The sequence below is a fragment of the Lissotriton vulgaris genome, chromosome 7, assembly GCF_964263255.1.
Source record: "Lissotriton vulgaris chromosome 7, aLisVul1.2, whole genome shotgun sequence".
NCBI classification, from domain to species: Eukaryota; Metazoa; Chordata; class Amphibia; order Caudata; family Salamandridae; genus Lissotriton; species Lissotriton vulgaris.
In genome coordinates, this window is record NC_141695.1 from 1,083,440,205 (window position 1) to 1,083,459,638 (window position 19,434).

A 19,434-nucleotide genomic window follows, 5' to 3' on the forward strand; every position below is an offset into this window, starting at 1 on the left:
GCGGTTAACCTAATGTGCTGGGGGTGGTTGTTCCAGGATTTGGCTGCTAGGTTAGGAAGGCCCTACCTCCTGTCTTGTTTCTATGGACATGTGGGGTGTGGGTGAGCATGAATGATGCAGAGCGGAGGTTCCTTGTTGGTTGGTGGAAGTATAGATGGTGGTTGAGGTAGGTGGGACCCTGGTGCAGTGCCTTGTAGGTGTGGATGAGCATCTTGAACTTGCAGTGTTTCTGAATGGGGAGCCAGTGTAGTTTTCAGAGGTGAAGTGAGTTGTGATGTGCGTGCGGTGAGGAAGGCTGAGGATTAGTCTGGCAGTGGCATTTTGGATGGTTTGCAGCTTGTGTAGTAGGTGCGTGGAGATGCCATAGTAGGAGGCGTTGCTGTAGACAAGTCTGCTTGTGATGAGGGCTGAGGTGACCTTTTTTTTGCTGTCAGGAGGGAGCTATTTGATGATTTTTCTACGCCTGTGAAGTATGTGAAAGCAGACAGAAGTGAAGGCATTGATTTGATGCCTCATGATGAGGTTGGTGTCCAGGACGATGCCCAGGTTTCTGGCGTGTTCGGAGGGTGAGGGGGTGGGGCATAGTTCTGTGGGCCACCAGGTGGAGTCCCAGGGTGAGTTATTGTTACAGAAATCATTACTTCTATCTTGATAGCATTGAGTTTGAGATAGTTGTCTCTCCTCCAGTTGGCCACATTGGTAATGCACATTTTGAAATTACTCCTGGTGGTGTTGGTGTCTTCTAAGAGGGAGAGGAAGAGTTGTGTGTTGTCGGCTTAAGAGATGATGTAGAGTCCATGGGTCTGAATGATGCTTGCTAAAGGAGTCATGTATAAGAGAGTGGGGCTGAGTAAGGAGCCTTGTGGGACTCCACAGATAAGGTCCTTGGGTTCGCAGGTGAACTGAGGGAGCTTTCCTGGCATCTGGAGATGAGTGTGTTATGGGAGACTGTGTCGAAGGTTGCAGATAGGTCCAGGAGAACGAGTGCAGCAGTGTGGCCTCAATCTAGTATGGTGCAAATGTCTTCTGAAACTGCGATGAGGGATGTCTCAGTGCTGTGGCTTCAGCTGAAACCTGATTGTGAATTGTCCAGGCATTTGTGGTGCTCAAGGCAAGGGGAGAGCTGATGGTTGATGACCTTTTCTACGACTTTGGATGGGAAGGGGAGCAGGGAGATGGGTTGGTGGTTGCTGAGGACTTTGGGGTCCACAGATGGTTGTGAATGCTGTGCTTATCATGGGTCTCCCTAGGTTGATGAAGCGATAGGGACATGGGTCGGTTGTGGTCCCCCAAGTAGATGGATACCTCTATAACCATTGTGTCTTCTTTGGTCATTGGGGTCCACTCTGTGAGGGGATTACCTTAGTGGTGGAGGTCGGAGGTAAGGTAGGATGTGGTTGAAGGTTGAAGATCCTGTAGATGTTAGATATCTTGCGGAAGAAGTCAGAGAATTGGTTGCATAGTCCTAGTAATGGGGTGATGGAGCTCGAGGTGGTTGGTGGATGAGTGAATTCCTTAACAATGGTAAAGAGTTATTTGTATTTGTTATTGCTGGCTTCAATCCTCTGGATCAGAGCTTTCTTCTTGGTCTCTTTCAGTTCGTGGTAGTAGCTCCTGAGTGAGGTCTTGTAGGCCTTCTTGGAGGCGGGCCCTTGTGAGGTTCTCCACTTTTTTCTGTTTACATCGCCTCCTGGCGTTTATGTGCCAGCTCATGTGTTCATTCTACTACGAACTAATTGTGTCTTGTGTAATTAAATTATATAAACTGGGGCATCCTCATGGGCCACTTCAGATCATTTCTTATTTTTCATAAGAACTACATACAGCATCCAGTAAGATTAAGGTTCATGTACTAGTGATTTTATCCACCCTCGACCACTGGGCGATGTGCTGTTTTGATCCATATCAAGAAAGTCGATTGGTTGAATTAAACCACAAACTCTTGTCTTTTTTGATTTGACAGAATTCAAACTGAATTCTTAGCTTTAGAAACTCAAAGATCTTCTGGAGCTCTTTAGAATTCTTCAGTTACTCGTCTTGCTCTGGATAGTGCTGTGTGTGAAACACAACTCTAAACTATCATGTTTGTTTCATGCTCCAAAATCTTTATCCACTTACTGAGATGTTTATTGAATGCTATGATTTCCTTTTTACTTACGTATATCCATAAATCATTTACAATCTTTCTGAAACATTAACAAATGATGCCTGAGTACAAAATGTCAGGGGAGATATGCTTTCTCCAAATTCATGCAAAGAATATAATCACCAATGTCTGCCCCATTCTTTGTAGAAAGGAGTAACAATGAACAGAATTTGCAGTCATTTGCGAAACCCATAATTTTAAGCTTTTATTGTTGTGATGTTATGTTAGACATTCCAGTTCCAGCCAGATAAATATCTTAACCAGGCCTCCAAAAGGCCACTTGTTCTTCAGACAATGATGTCCTCTACCAGTTGTGAAAGACAAGCTCCTCTCTTAAGAAAGAGCCTCTAAATTCAATGCGCCATTTCTATCTGTATGCTCCTTTGTTGTTCCACTTCCTTTGTACAGAACTTGTCTTGGGTTACCACATAGTCAAGGGAAGGACAACATCTCCTTCCTCTGTTAATTGGATCCGATGGGTTTAAAAACAAGGTTGTCTGAAGTGAACCCATTTAAGTCAAACTGCTTTGTGTATATGTGGTGAACTCTGATAATTTAACTTTGTCTTTGCAGTAGTAGTCTCATTCATGTTTTGTTTTGTTAAACAGCCATTTCACACATTCTTACGTAAACCTGAAAGAGAAGCTTTGCAGGAGATTCCAGAGAGAGATGATACACAGCTAGAAATCGACAGCTCTGAAAACATGCAGGAGGAAGGTGAAAGTGGAGGAGGTATGGACTCAACCCTCTCTAGTGAACCGTAAGTACCTTTTTATCTTATATTAGACATACAACACATGTTTGCTTTGTTTCATTTCTGTACCTCTTTTCTTGGGTTGATGTGCTTTGATTTATCAATTACTAGAATTTCACCTCTAGAATATTGATGTATTTTCTAGCGTTCAATCATACGCCTCCTTTTCTAACAATAAGCAAATGTTTCCGCATAGAGGCCATTTATTAAATATTCTCATTTTGTGAAGTAAATATTAAGCCACATAAAAGCAGCCTTTTCTTCAATCCTCTCTTCCATATTATCCTGCTCCTGAACCAAATCCAAACACCCACAAGGGGCATCTAAGCACTGAACACCTGGAAAACATGGAAAAATCAATGAACAAACCACAACTGAATACAATGGACAAGTAGAGACAGTAAAAGAGAAGTATCCTGAAAGTCATACAGTCAGGAGATCAACTGTTACATCAGCATGTGGTGTTGGTGTGAACCACAGGCTTCTACAATAGTTTATATTCAGCTAATTTGAATCAGGGAACTATCATTAGAGCTGATTGGAACTGTAGTGAGGGCTGCCTTTTCAGCTACGAGGACACATTGTGATACATCTTTGAAGGGCCAAGGACAATGCCTTAAATGAAAGGCAATAAGAGGGAGCCAGTAGATATGGCGATGGAAAGGGGGCGAGGGAGTCCTCACCATGAAAACTATGGCAGTGAGAAAACTAGTAATATGCTTGGCGGTGTGGCAGCGGCACCGCCAGCATATTACCAGCCTCACATCGCTGCAAGACTGACAGGGACAGTGGTTCTGTGGCGCTCCGACTGCCATAGTCAGTATACAGCAGGTGGGCCTGGGGGCCGACTTCAAGACTATGGCGGTCCAATGGAATCACCGTAATCATAATAAGGCCCAAAGCCATCATGTTTATCTGAATATAGTAGACAATTGTGTTTTTCACAAAAATGGGTTGATGGATCCACAAAAGAACAGCTATATTTACTTATTTATCCAAGGACAAAGTGGAGCCCAGATATATCTACCACCTTTGTGAACTTAATCTGCAGATGCTTATTAGGTATAGCTGGATATATTTCTCCCACCCTGGCAATTGCATTAACGCTATCTCACAACAAGAATTATGTTATGTTCACTCAGACATAGTCAGCTTGATATCGTTATGACTTGTACTTCAAGATAACATCAATCATATTAAACAATTGCTAATGAAAATGCTCTGTTCATTCCAGGATCACCTGTTTATCATCAGCATACGTGTGAAACATCCTCTGTGAAATTATAAAATAAAATAAATTATGAAGCAGCCAGATTTACAAGTTAAAGAGTGGGGTAACCAGGAACTATTTGGGACATCACAAGTTACATCACACCTGAGTTGTCTCCGGTGTCTCAAAGATGGCTAGGAAGGAGACAAATCAATCATTGTTTATCCTCACTACCCACCAATTCCTTAACTCTGGCCAGCAACACCCAGTAGTAATGGGTTTCAGAGGCTACAAAACAATGGCAGCTTCTTTCTTTTCAAATGCTTCTAAAATGGGTTTTGCGTATTATGATGTATCCCCTCCATCTGGTTTGCAAATCCCCAAGAGTAGTTTGACATTTATGTTGTTTCTTGAATGAGATAATGACAACTAAATGCAAGAACATAGATGAGTATGACATACTAAAAAATTGATGAAACGATAATTGATGTTAGAATTCCTAGCAACCTCTACCATCAGGAGCATGATCCAAAATGTTTCCCTCAGAGGCAGAACTTAAGCATAAATTGATTGAACTCTGAATTAATTGGCAGGATTTGGATAGTACTGTAATGTATCTCAAGCATGCCATTGCTTTGAGAATAAGCACCACTCAACAGAATAATGGATGTTATGGATATTATAATTGAAATAGAACAATAGATTTTTAATCCAGTTCTAAAAGAAAATTAAAGTTCAATGAGGGTTGTATGGCTATCGAGACCGGCAATATCGAATGGCATGACTATTGTGTCAAAAATGATCACCTACAAAAAATATCAAGTTTACATATCTTTTATGTAAACTAAAAACATATTGTGGAACAGAATATCTCCAAAACAAGGTAATAATATTTTTTATAATATATACATATATGACAATTTAAGTAATTTATTTAAAGTATCAAAGTAGTAAGTAATAATAATATTTAGAACAAGTAGATTTAAATAGATGCAATAAGTAATATTATATATATATATATATATATATATATATATATATATATATATATATATATATATATATATATATATATATATTCACAATATTAAAGAATAGTTATAATTTTGAAAAATATATTACATTTTAAATATAAACTAACAAACAAATATAACCAACAAATATTTGTAACCTAAATTAAATATTAAAAATAATATATGCTTTTAGTGAATACAATTAACCAAATATGTAAATATTATATGCTAAAATATAACAATAATATTTAACTAATTAAGAACTTTCAGTAATAATAAAAGCTCTAAACATATTAAAAAACATATATTAACCTAAACATTTCACAATTAAATAAATAAAATAATATAAAGAAATTACATTTTGAATAAAAAAATAAAATATTATACACATAAAAAAAATTTAATACCAAAAATAGCAAAAATAAATAATTTAACTCCAATTTAAATCAAAGTAGAAAACTTGTTACACTTAGGAGGGGTTACAGTTACTATTCCCACTCCAACATAAGCCGAAACAAGGAACAAATGGTAGTTCTATTTGCTAATCCAACTCCAATTTAAACAACAGTACATACGGTGTTTGACTTTGGAAGGGTAGGTTTATTGTTTCACCTTTATTCTTAGCAACAGCAGGGAAAGTTTTGAGTTTGGAGGGGTTAGATTTGCTATACTATCCCCAATGTAAGCAACAGTAGGGACAGTGTGTGACTTCGGAAGGGTAGGATTATTATTCCCACTCTAGTCTAAGCAGCACTAGGGAAAGTGTTAAACTATGGAGAGGTTAGATTACTATTTCCACTTTAGTTTATCCAACTGTTAGACTTCAGAGGAGTTTGATTTGGGAAACATTCTTTACCACGAAACCTTTACAACATGGTACCATTACCACGCAGGTTTTACAACGAAAGTCGTTACGACTTTCGCTGGAGGGCGCTCTAGGTTAGGGAATAGTTTCATTTACTATCCAACACCTTCCCTACTATCCACGGGGACTGGAGTTGGAATAGTAAATTAAACTATTCACTATCCAGCGCCCCCCAACGCAAGTCGTTGTAACGACTTGCGTTGTAAAACCCGCATCGTAACGGTACGCGTTGTAAAAGCACGCGCTGTACCGTCACACATCGTTTGATTTACTATTCTCACATCAAGGTAAGCAAAATCAGGTAAAGTGTTGAACTTCTAATCACTTCTTAAAAATATTTAAATGCCTAACCAATGAAAATTAATACAAGATTCTTAAAATAAAAAGTGTATATTATATAAATAAAAATAACATAAATAATAATACAAAATGTAATTATCAATTAAATTAAGAAATCCATTTAAATAAAGTTTACTTATATTTTACATTAAAAAAACACAAACACTCAACAAATTAAATAAAAATGGAAATAAAACAATAACACATTTAAAATAGTACTTAAATAAAGTAAACAGAATTAAAAAATGATGCCAAATCTAAAGTACATTTTACAAAATGTATTATCAAATACACATATCAATAAATTAGTAAATAATAAACAAATAACTTTCATTAAAACACTTTAAAAATGTACACAATTAATAACCAATTTAATATTTTTCAACGTAAAAAATAATGAAAAAACAATTGTAAATGAAATCCCTTACCGCACAGTTATTAACAACCTGCTTCTAAAATATACATTAAAAATAAAATAATACGAGATGTGTGGGGGCGTGGCTACGCAAGCGGAGATGGCGGTCGCAGCTTGCTAGAGCTCCCGCCGGCCCGCCATTAATCCTTCTACTTATCCTGGTCCCTGACCCCGAAACCCACAACGACAACGGGGCGAAGGCCGCCGGGTGTGCCAGGAACCCTCCGGTGTGCCCAGCGGTGGTCCAAAGTCCCGTAACCGGACTGTGCAACGAGGCGCGAGGTGCGGCCTGGAGGGCGGAGGAGCAGCCGGGGCCTCGATTTTGGTGCTCCCCGGCCGGGGAGCAGAGCACTACCTCGCTTGGCCTGGTGGCGGCCGCAACGCTTGGAGACCCGAGGCATCGAGGACGCTGGGGAAGGTGTGTGATCCCTCTTCCGGGGCCCAGCTGTATTTCGAAGGGACGCGGAGGCTGCGGATGACCGGGAACAGCCAGAGCGGCCTGGTGGATTAGGTGCAGCCGGGACCTCGATTTTCACGCCCCAGTGTCGACGGGGGCCTGCTGGCCCGGCAGGAGTCGGTGGCCCTGGTGTTCCCACCCAGCGGTGCTCGACCCACGACATGGACGATTGGCAGCAACTGTGAGTAGTGGGAAAACCCCCCCCAGACCGGAGGGGACGCCGGCGCTTTGGCGCGAGATCCACCTGGCCTGTCCACCTCTCCCGGGGGGGGTTTGCTGATCGGAAGGGGCCCTGATTCTTGGCGGCCGCTGGGGCCGGCCACGCTCTGATCTAGACATTAAGTCACGCTGGACCGGACCCGCCAAAACTTGCCCGGGGGCTGACGACCGGTCGTGGTTTTCCCTCCCCCCCTCCTTGCTTTCCATAGACCTCAACGAGGGCCGTCGGGGTCCCGCACCTTCATTCCATCTTGGGGCCCATTTACCCTCGGCAGTCATGACCAGAGGGGGCGGTGGCCCCGCCAAGCAAGTGACAATTGATAAATTCACGGGGCCCAGTGGGGGCTCTGGACAGTCCGGGGGTGCTCCGCCCGGAGGGGGGGCCAGACAATGCAGCCCTTATGGCGGCCATCACCCAGTCAAGGGATGCGCTAGACGCCAAGATAGGGGCAGTAGGAGCGGATGTGACCCTACTACGCCAAGACCTGAGGAATGCTGTGGCGCGGATCACCGAAACTGAATCCAGGGTAACGGTGGTAGAGGAAGACGTCGCCTCCCTTAAGAAAAGAATGGCGGCGATGGAATCTGCACAGCGGAACACGGCGCTCCGTGTGGAAGATGCCGAAGGGCGGGCGCGCCGCAACAACCTCCGCTTTATTGGCTTTCCGGAGCGCTGTGAAAAGGGCAACATGGAACAATTCCTCACACAGTGGCTGGAGTCATGGATGCCGCCGGGGACACTATCAGCTTGCTTCGTTATTGAGAGGGCGCACCGCGCCCTGACGCAGAGGCCGCCTGAGGGCGAGCGGCCTAGGGCGGTGATCGCTAGACTGCTGAATTATCATGACAGAGATGCCGTGCTGAGGGAAGCTAGAATCAAGGAAGCCCTCCTATATGAAAACTGTAAGATCATGATCTTCCCTGACTATACCAAACTTGTGCAACAGCAGCGTCACTCTTTCATGGCCGCCAAGGCAAAATTGAGAGGTCTTAAGCTCCAATATTCCCTGTTGTACCCGGCACGCCTAAGGGTGATCTTCCAATCACAGACTCTGTTTTTTGATACGCCGGAGGACCTCTTCAAATGGACGGATGAAACGGTGCGGCTTAGACCGAATTCTCAACCAGGGCTCCATTCGGGCTCTCCTGAAGGATCACCGCGTGCACAGAGAGATCAGACGGCGAAGAAGGGTCGTACCAAGTGCTCCAAATCGCGCAGACGCGCGGCCTCGGTCGATGGAACTCAGACCAGTGGTAGAACCGAGGATTCGGAACATTCTGGGACGGACCACTGAAGACTCCGGGGCCTTCACTCTCCTTTTCTGCGGTCACTGCTGTGACCCCTGGTCGGGCTCACTGTGTCGTCTGGACTTCAATGGCTGCCCGGCACGGCTACTGCCCTGGGACAGTATTGCCTCTGTCTCCTGATCGAAAATAGGGTTGTGGGGTGGGGGGTCGGGGACTGCGTGATAGTGGCCACCACTCTCCCTCTCAAGAGAGAGACACTGAGAGGAGGGGGGTGAGCTTGCTGTTCTCTATGGGGATGTTGGGATCCATTGGTATGGGTGGGCCCGGGCCCTGTGTTTTGGTCTCGGGACCACCCATGCCGCGACAGGTACTTCATAGTTCATTGAGGTATAGGGTGGGGGGAGGTGGGACGTGGGCGGTCGGGGTTGTGGCCGCTGAGTTGGGGATTGGGACTGTTTGGGGCTGTGGGACTATAGAGGTGGGGACTGTTTTCCTTGGGGTGGGCAGTGGTGTGCATGTGTGTGTCACAGAAATGTTCCTTATGGCGTGTGGTGGGTGGCGCGGGTGTTGAGGGCTTATGTGGTGGATCTTCATGGACCATGGCTGAACCGACTCATAGACTCCCTGAAGACTCTATGCGGGTGATTACGTGGAATGTCAGGGGCTTATTAGACAAAATTAAACGTGGGGCTGTGCTACGCTGGGGGAAAAAAGAGGTTGCAGATGTTCTATTGCTACAAGAAACCCACATGATGGGCACAAAGGCTCTGGGCCTACAGAGATTTTGTTATCAACAGGTTTTCCATGCGGGTTTCTCCAGGGGATCCAGGGGAGTGGCCATCTTGATCCACCGCAGAGTGGCGTACATCCATGAGAAGCAGTGGGTGGGTCCCCAGGGTCGATACCTGTTTGTTAAAGGCATGGTGGGCACGGACTCAGTGGTGTTTGGCAGTGTTTACGCCCCTCCCCCCCTCCAATGGGCCCTGGCTGAGAGGTTGTTTGCAGTGTGGGAGGACATTGCCGGGTCGTTGGCAGTGATTGGGGGAGATTGGAACGATGTGATGAATATATGCGTGGATCGCCATAGGCGCCGAGAGGGGATCGAGATTCAGCCCCCTTCCCCTTCACCCACCAGACTGCGTGCAATGAGTGAGGGATTGGGCTGGGTAGATGCTTGGCGACATATGCACCCTGCAGCCCGGGAATATACTTATGTCTCAGCTGTACACGGCTCGTTCTCGAGGCTTGATTGTGTGTTTGTGCCTAGGGAATGTTTGTGTAGAGTGAAGGGCGCTGACATCTTGCCCAGGGGCCTGTCCGACCACTCCCCCGTCTCTGTTGAAGTGGAACTCACCCGGAGGAGGCAGCCGTTTCGTTGGAGGATGTCCTCTTGGCATCTCCTACAACCGGCATATACTAATCACCTGCGCGAATCCATTGACCACTACTGGCGGGAAAACCTAGTAGGGGATGCCGATGTAGGAACGGTGTGGGAAGCCATGAAGCCTACCATACGGGGAATAGATATTGCATGGTGCTCGGCAGCTCGGCGGAAGCGTCGGGAGCAGACTACGGAAGCGGCCGCACGAGTGGCGACTCTGGAACAGGAAAGCCGTGAGGGGGGCGATGAAGTCGGGATACGTCTGCTATTGCAGGCACAGCAAACATACGGGTCCCTCCTGATGGATGAAGCCAAACAGGCATGGCTGGCCACCAGAAGTAGGGTGTATCAATGGGGGGACAAGTCGTGTTTCATGCTCCATCGACTGTGCCAACAAAACTTCCAGCCCCTCCTGCTGCCGGGTCTCACAAATGGTGAGGGGGAGGTCTTGACTAACCCGCACGAATTGGCGACGAGCTTTGCTACATACTATTCAACCCAATACGCCCCGCGCGACCACTTGTCTGACAGCGAGCTGGCTCGCTTTCTCGCAGAGTTGCCACCGGTGCCATTATCGGATGAGACCAAGACGGCCCTAGAGGCACCTCTCACGGCTGAGGAGTTGGGTGATGCACTGGGGCAACTCAATACTGGTAAGGCCCCTGGCCCTAACGGCTACCCGAGTGAATTTTTAAAAAAATTTCATGTACAGCTTGGTTCTCCATATCGCCGGGCGCTTGAGGTGGCGCGTGCGCGAGGGGTATTGCCCCCGGACTGGCGCCACGCCGACATAGTGGTCTTCTTGAAACCGGGCAGACCCCCGGTTCGCCATGACTCATATAGGCCCATCTCGTTGATTAATGTTGAGGCCAAGGTCTTAGCCAAGGCCCTGGCGAACAGGCTAGCTCCGCATATCACAGACTTGGTCCATCCTGACCAGGCAGGGTTTATGCCTCACAGGGCGACGCGGCATAATATCCGTCGCGCACAGGCAGCGATCGACGCCGTCGGGACTTTAGGGGACCAGGCGGCGCTGTTACTGGCCGACATTGATAAGGCGTTTGACTCCGTCAGCTGGTCGTACCTGTTTGCCTTGCTGCGCTGTCTCAACCTGGGCCCGGTCTTTCTGTCGTACGTCCAGCTCCTCTATACAGATATCACAGCCTCGGTGCGGGTCGCCGGGGCAGTGTTGGAGATGTTCCATATCGGCCGCGGGACCAGACAGGGATGCCCTCTTTCCCCCTATTTATTTGCACTAGCCATGGAGCCTTTGGCTGCCAGAGTGCGCCAGGATGCGCTGATACGGGGCTTCCAGTGGACTGCCACCCTGTCGGACAAGATCGCATTATACGCCGATGACGTCCTCTTCTTCCTTACCGACCTGCAGCGCTCGGGCCCGCGTGTCCTAGAGTTATGCAACTGTTTGGAGAGGCTTCAGGCCTGTTTCTGAACCTCCATAAATCCACGCTGTGGGTGCTGGAGGGGAGCGCGGTGATGGACCCCTGGGCTTCAGGGCTGCGAGTGGCCACGACCGGGCTGAAATACCTGGGCGTGTTTCTCTCAGACTCGGCGGACACTGCATGGGACCATAATCTCATACCAGTCTGGGAGCGGGTACAGTCGGATGTTAAAACCTGGTCTCGGATGCCCCTGTCAATCTTTGGCCGCTCCACTATTTTTAAAATGGTGGCGCTACCGCGCCTATTGTACCAATTACAGAACCATCCGTATCCTATCCCGCCTCAATGGTTTAGACAGGTCAACTCGGTGCTGGGCCGCTTTCTGTGGGCTGGGGGTGCTGCCAGAGTTGCGCTGCGTACTTGTTTTTTGTCCACCTACTGTGGGGGTTTGGCCACTTCAGATTTGCTGTCATACTATCAAGCCGCGCATCTTCTCATCCTGAATGACTGGTGGTATGGCGATGGTGGAGACCCAGCTTATGCCCTGGAGCGTGCCTTGATGGGCGACAACTCGCTTCACACCATCCTCTACTCACCCAGACTGCGTCGCTCGTTGCCGAGGGTTACGCGACTTGTTTTTGCGGTGTGGCGACAGGCCCTGCGTCGCATGGGCTGGTGGGGCAGACTGACCGCGGAGACGCCCCTGTGGCGTAACGGTATGCTGCCAGAACTGTCTAAGCTATCGGGCTTAGATGGCTGGGACGCGATTGGTATCTCGCAATTAGGCCATGTGCTGTCCGGCACGACGCTCAAATCTTTCCAGGCCCTTCGCACCGAATTTGATATGCCCCAATCTCAATTCTTTTGGTATCTGCAACTCCGACATGCGCTGCTGCCCAGTCTTACCAACCTTGACTCATTCCCTGATTTCAGCCCGATTGAAGCAAAAGTCTTCATGGGCGACCTTGGAGATAGAAAACTTTCGCGCATCTACCAGACTATGGTCATCCATTGCTCCTCCACCCTCCTCCCACTGAGGGCGGCCTGGGAGGCCGACGTCGGTCAGTTAGATGAGGATGATTGGCGAGAGGCCCTGGAATCCCCGAGGGGTGCGGCTATTGCGATGCGATTTCGACTCATACAATTCAAAATTCTTCATAGGGCCTATTATACGCGTGAGCATCTGTGGAAGGCGGGGCTGATTGAGACCCCGGACTGCCTGCGGTGTGGGTTGGAGATAGGTACGTTGGTCCACACAGTATGGTCGTGCCCCAGACTGATTGGCTTCTGGAGGGGTGTATGGGGCTGTTTGTCAGAGGTGCTGGGCTGGACCCTCCCCCGTACCCACCGTTTGGGCCTGCTGCACATCCTAGAGGGGGTGGGTGGGAATATCTACAAGAGGCACCTGCTCCTCCTGGGGCTGGTGGTGGCCAAGAGAGATCTGGCCCGAGCATTGAAGGATGCGAGGCCCCCCCCCCTGAGTGCATGGAAGGCTGGCATAGACTTCTGTATGGGTTTGGAACGCCCGATCTTCGAGGCTCGGGGATGCCCCCGTAAACACTTTAAGATATGGAAAAGGTGGGAAGACTACAGGGGCTTGCAACTGGACCCCCCTGCAGAACCAGAGGAAGATCTTTAGCCCCATGTGGCCTGGTGACCCCGCTCCCCCACACATACACTTGCCGCACTAGGAATTTAAGTCGACACTGTATATACGCACATGCATGGGATTAGGGTGGGATCCAGGGGAGGGTTCTGGGAGTTGGGTTAATGGGTAAATGAAAAGATAAAGACGGGGTTAATGTTTCTTGTATCCTTGTATTACATTGATTTCTTGACTGGACACTCAGTCCTATCTTCATGATTATATCGGTATGTTTGGTGGTGCCATCCTGATTGTAGGCGGCCACCCTATCACATGTGCTCATCTTTATCAATAAACTTGTTGTGAAAAAAAAAATAATAATACAAAATTAAAATAAGCATTAAAAATCTCAATTTAGGGGAGGAGGAGCCTAGCGACGAACGAAGATGGCCGCATAAGCTCTCGGCTCCGTCGACCTCCTCCTGCGGCTTGAATATCCTGCTACAAATCCTGCTTTTTCGCCTCGCCCCCGCATGGGTGACCTGTTGCTGATACTGGCAGTGTGGTCCTGGGAAACTTACGACCCGGATTGCCGGAGTTACATCGAGTGGAAGTTCTTGGCCTAACGCTGACCGAGAGCCGGGACCTCGAGTGCTGACCCTGCCGGGTTGCAGTGCAACAGCGGCGGCCGGGGGACCCAGACACGGTCCGGTCGATGGAAGTGGAGAGCAACCTGCCCCTGGACTGGTGGCGAGCCTGCAGTTCTACCCGCATTGGGGAGGTGTAGTGATCCTGTGAGTGGCTGAGTGGCCGGGGGTCCTCTCCTCGGCGTTCCCTTCCCGCCGGGGTGGGGCCCCCGTCCAAGAGGCCCTATCGCTGCTGGACTGTGTGCCTCCTGCCCCCGCCTGCCCTCATCGCACTTCGGTCCCTGGGAGAATCGGGTGACCCGAAGGGCGCACTAATGTCTGGAGTCGATCAGTTCGCGGCGGTGCGGGGTGAAGAAGAGCCATCATTGCGAACCGTGATGGCCGCCATTCAGGGTCTGTGCTCCTACATGGTTGCTCTTTCACATAAGTCGATTGCGGATGCCACCGAAACTGCCCGATCGCATAATGACTCTGATCTGTCTGGTCCCCCTAAGCGAGCCGTTTCCCCGACTTTGATCCCGGAATCTACGACTCGAGGCCCATCTAGTGTCGAAGCATGGTAGCAATGTATGTACCGCAGTGTGCGGCTGAATCCGCCGCCATGGTGTATCGCCCGCTTACGTTGAAGAGTCCACCTGTGGTCGTGTTCACGAGCTCGTCCCCCAATGACTTTATTGAAACTGTGACCCGACGGAAACAGCGAACATCTATCGATCGTGTGAGCTGTGCAGTGTGGTGGAGTATGGGACGGTCGGGATCTGGTCGTACCGTGGCGAGTGTCATGGAGGCTGAGGATTGTGGTGGACTGTGGATATCTGTTGGACTCGCCGAACAGATCCGTGGACTGGCTGGACTTTTGATTTATTCTGTGAATAGGCGGATGCGGTATGCGGAACTCATGGTGAACACTCGTAGAGGTCAAGGGTGAGACTGGTGTTCGACTCGGATGCTAGGGGTTTGTGAGGGACCCGGGATCCGCCATTTGCTTGTATTGGGGGCGGGGCGGTGTAGGACGTCTTTCCTGGGTTCTACCGAATCTACTTTGCTTTGTTGCCTATTGTTTAATGACCAGGACTGTACGTCGCAGGAGGGGGGCAGTGTGACCGGGAATGTGTGATTCTCCTCCTCCCTTAACTTTTCTTTTCTTTCTTTTTCTGTGTTTCCTTCCTTTATAAATCTCTTTTCTACTATATTTCGAGTTTTTGGTCGCTGGGCGATAGGCACGCTGCTAGGGGGGTAGGCCGTAGCCATCTGCAGGGGTGCAGGGTGGGGGGTAGGGGGTGGGGTATTTTTGTTTTTCCGTTCTCTGTTTCTATGGCCCTTTTTCTCTTTTTTAGTTTGACTGGACTTTCCTTTTTCCTCTCTCCCTGGTTTGGGGGTCAGTGTATCGGGTTACTGTTTGGACTTTTTGGGCGGTGCTGGGAGTGTGGCCGCTCAGCCTCTCCTGTCATTGGATTCATCGGGTGGGGCATTAGTCGGGAGTCTTCAGAAATGTATGCTTGCTTATACTGTTCGCTTCAAAATGTGGGTGTTTCTGCAGTTGGACACGCTTCCCTGCCCACCCGGTGATTGTATCTACTTTGGATCCCGTAGCCGGCCCCCTCCTGTTTTCTTTTCTCTCTCTTCTTTTTGTTAACATATGGAACTGTATTACGTATTTACCGTGTATATCCTGTTGCAATTTCAAAAATTGACCTCTCTTATCCTGAGCAGCTCTCCTGGGTGTGCCGAAACAGTTTGATGCTCTAATTTTGCTGCCATGCCTCCGGGATGTTTGGCTGAATAGCTGTGTGCACCCTTTTCTAAATAAAGGTCTTCCAAAAAAAAAAAATACAAAAAAAAATCTCAATTTAAACTTAAATAAATCAAATCACAATCAATTAAATCATTTACATAATAACACAATAAATAGTTAACCTACATTAAAACATTGATTCATATTGCAAAAAACAGTCATTCATAATTTTATTAACTTCCAACCCAACATCTCAGCATTAAATTCAAATCAATAATTAAATATAAAAAATGTACTTACACATTTTAAATTACAAACTGTACCTAAAAAACGAATAATTACATTAATATTATTAATATAGATCATTAATATAATAATGCATATGTATTACATTAATAAAACAACAAAAGTAAACTATATCAAATATAAATTCAATAAAAAAAAATTATATTCTTACCTTGATATTCTGTTACTTGATGTCACACAATGTTTTTGATACACTATTTGTGTCATTCACCTCAGGGAGATATAATTGGTTGTTCCAACTACCTAAATGCCTTTAAAGCCTCACCTATCGGTTTGTAAAAGTTGATATGCTTCTCAAAATTGACCGCTTTGAAAGCAATGATATCAGTTCTGTAGATTTGTTAAGATCGATTTCCTCTTTAAACTATAGGCTACTTAAATTTTAACATTTTACACATGCTTTAATTTTCTCAGGAACAATTTGTTTCAAGTGTTTTAGGCTATTTATAACTGCAACCCAAGGGTGACAGTGTGTCATCAGTCTGTTCGAATGTTGTTAAAATATTAAAGGATCACCAACAGTGATTCACGGTGAAGAGTTAAAGAACATATGGAACACGGCGGCCCTCATCCTGCTAGACCTTTCCGCAGCCTACAACACCATTTCACATCGCACGCTCGCAGCCAGACTTCACGACGCGGGGATACAAGGATCCGCCCTCGATGGGATCCAGTCCTTCCTTTCTGGCAGAATCCAGAGGATTCAACTCCCTCCCTTCCTTTCCAAACCCACGGAAATCAACTTAGTACTCCAGGGATCATCACTCGGCCCCACACTCTTCAACATCTACATGGCCCCCCTCGCCGCCATAGTCAGACAGCATGGGCTCAGCTTCGTATCCTACGCCGACAACACCCAGCTCTTCTTCTCACTCATGAAGAATCCCGAAGACACCAGACTATGCTTCCAGGAGGGAATGAAAAATGTGGCAGCATGGATGAAAGACAGCTGCCGATTTTGGAAAAGGGGGTGGTGATGGACAGAGTTTCTGAATGATGCAGAATACTCTTACCCAGTCAAGAGATCAGGGCTTGATCCATCACAGTTTTTTAGCTCACTGCACCATCCCAGCTCAGAACCTGGCTACATGCAAATTGGTCTGTTCCTGTCCCAGTGCATGATGGGAACAGGGCAAACCAAACTACCTAGCCAATTCTTATACTGGGAAGGAAACAAGCTTCCGGGGACCGGTTTCTGGCATTTCAGCCGTCGTCGGCCCGGCTTGCTTGAATCCTGATGGTGCAATGAGGAAGGGACTCACGTCTGAGTATACCCTCCCACACTTAGTGTGGACAAAATCGATTTTGGAAAAGGGGTGGTGATGGACAAAGTTTCTGAATGATGCAGAATTCTCTTACCCAGTCAAGAGATCAGGGCTTGATCCATCACCGTTTTTTAGCTCACTGCACCATCCCAGCTCAGAACCTGGCTGCATGCAAATTGGTCTGTTCCTGTCCCAGTGCATGATGGGAACAAGGCAAACCAAACTACCAAGCCAATTCTTATACTGGGAAGGAAACAAGCTTCCGGGGACCGGTTTCTGGCATTTCAGCCGTCGTCGGCCCGGCTTGCTTGAATCCTGATGGTGCAATGAGCAAGGGACTCACGTCTGAGTATACCTTCCCACACTTAGGCGCCGATTCCGTTCCGGTAAAAAAAATCCCCCGTAGGATTTGTATTCGTAGCCGTTTCCGTACGACTCGTAAACACACCGTACGACCCGGCGAGTACGATCCGGACCGGGTGATCAGGACGCTATTCATACGGTCTGCGTCAGGTAAGGGCGATTCATACGGAAAAGCGCTCAATCACATACACACTGTACGGCGCGTACCCCCCATGATCGCCGGGGTACATGACGTACCCCTGCGATCATGGGGGGTACGCGCCGTACACCCAGCATACATGGGGTGCGCACCGTAAACCCACCGTACATGGGGTACGGTGCGTACCCCATGTACGCTGGGTATACGGCGCGTACCCCCCATGATCGCAGGGGTACGTCACGTACCCCGGCGAACATGGGGGGTCCGGGGGGGGCGTTCCATACTTGTTTTGGCGCGAACTATGCGTTTAGTGCTATTTCCAGCTTCTGTAAAAAAAAAGGGTCGTACGGTGCGTACCCGACACGAATCGTACTTGCTGGGTCGTAAAAACCAGCCGCGAACCGTAGCTATGTCACGTACAGCGGGTTCCGAGTGAGACTCGTACGGATATTTTAGTCGTACGGAGTCCTGTACGAATCGTACGGTCTTTGCCTCCTGGTACGAATCGTACTTCGTTGTACGTACGGGGACGTTTACGGGTACGATTCGTACGGGGAAAATTGCTCCGTACGACGATTCGGAGCGCATTTTACCGGATCGGAATCGACGCCTTAGTGTGGACAAAATCAATTTTGGAAAAGGGGGTGGTGATGGACAGAGTTTCTGAATGATGCAGAATACTCTTACCCAGTCAAGAGATCAGGGCTTGATCCATCACCATTTTTTAGCTCACTGCACCATCCCAGCTCAGAACCTGGCTACATGCAAATTGGTCTGTTCCTGTCCCAGTGCGTGATGGGAACAGGGCAAACCAAACTACCAAGCCAATTCTTATACTGGGAAGGAAACAAGCGTCTGGGGACCGGTTTCTGGAATTTCAGCCGTCGTCGGCCCGGCTTGCTTGAATCCTGATGGTGCAATGAACAAGGGACTCACGTCTCAGTATACCCTCCCACACCAAGGGACTCATTAGGATTGCGGTTTTTCCGCATCCTCGGGGCCAGCGGAAGCCACCGCCGGCCCAGAGGATGCGGAAAAACCGCAGCGGACTGACCAAAGACCCACCGCCACATTAGGATGGCTGGTGGGTCCTGGTTTCCGTCCGCAGCTTTTCCGCCGCGGCTGGCTTACAACCGCAGTGGAAAAGCTCTAATCTGGTGACGGTGTCTCTCAGACACCGTCAGGCAGATTACGATGGGATGTAAAACATGCTTTTCCGCGGCGGCTTTTCCGCCGTGGAAAAGCATGTGTAACTTCACTGCGGGGGCCCGTTGCGGGCCCCCTAGGTGATGGGGGGGTGGGGGGTACCTATGGTACCCCCCTGCATTTGTATGCAGAAAGCGGCAGGGACCGCAAGGTGCCTGCCTCTTTCTGCATGCAAATGCAATGACTGTATTTTTAACATTGCCGCGGGTGCAGCTTGAAGCCGCACCCGCAGCAATGTTAAAAATAGAGGATGTGACCGCCAGGGTGGCGGTCACATCCTAATCGCACAGGAGGGGACTCCGCAGCCCATGCGGACGTCCCTTAGTGTGGACAAAATCGATTTTGGAAAAGGGGGTGGTGATGGACAGAGTTTCTGAATGATGCAGGATACTCTTACCCAGTCAAGAGATCAGGGCTTGATCCATCACCGTTTTTCAGCTCACTGCACCATCCCAGCTCAGAACCTGGCTACATGCAAATTGGTCTGTTCCTGTCCCAGTGCATGATGGGAACAGGGCAAACCAAACTACCAAGCCAATTCTTATACTGGGAAGGAAACAAGCTTCCGGGGACCGGTTTCTGGCATTTCAGCCGTCGTCGGCCCAACTTGCTTGATCCTGATGGTGCAATGAGCAAGGGACTCACGTCTGAGTATACCCTCCTACACTTAGTGTGGACAAAATCGATTTAGGAAAAGGGGGTGGTGATGGACAGCTGCCTGCAGCTCAACTCAGAGAAGAT

The 19,434-nt window shown here is 48.1% G+C and overlaps 1 protein-coding gene across 1 annotated transcript in view; it reads left to right on the forward strand.

Moving 5' to 3' along the window:
- The window catches only part of LOC147702954 (protein bicaudal C homolog 1-A-like), a 344,675-nt gene that overhangs the window by 233,917 nt on the left and 91,324 nt on the right, over positions 1-19,434 (forward strand). Inside the window, exon 13 of the mRNA XM_086931525.1 lies at positions 2,755-2,906. Coding sequence (XP_086787651.1) covers positions 2,755-2,906 — 152 coding nt within the window. The remainder of the gene's footprint in view (positions 1-2,754; positions 2,907-19,434) is intronic.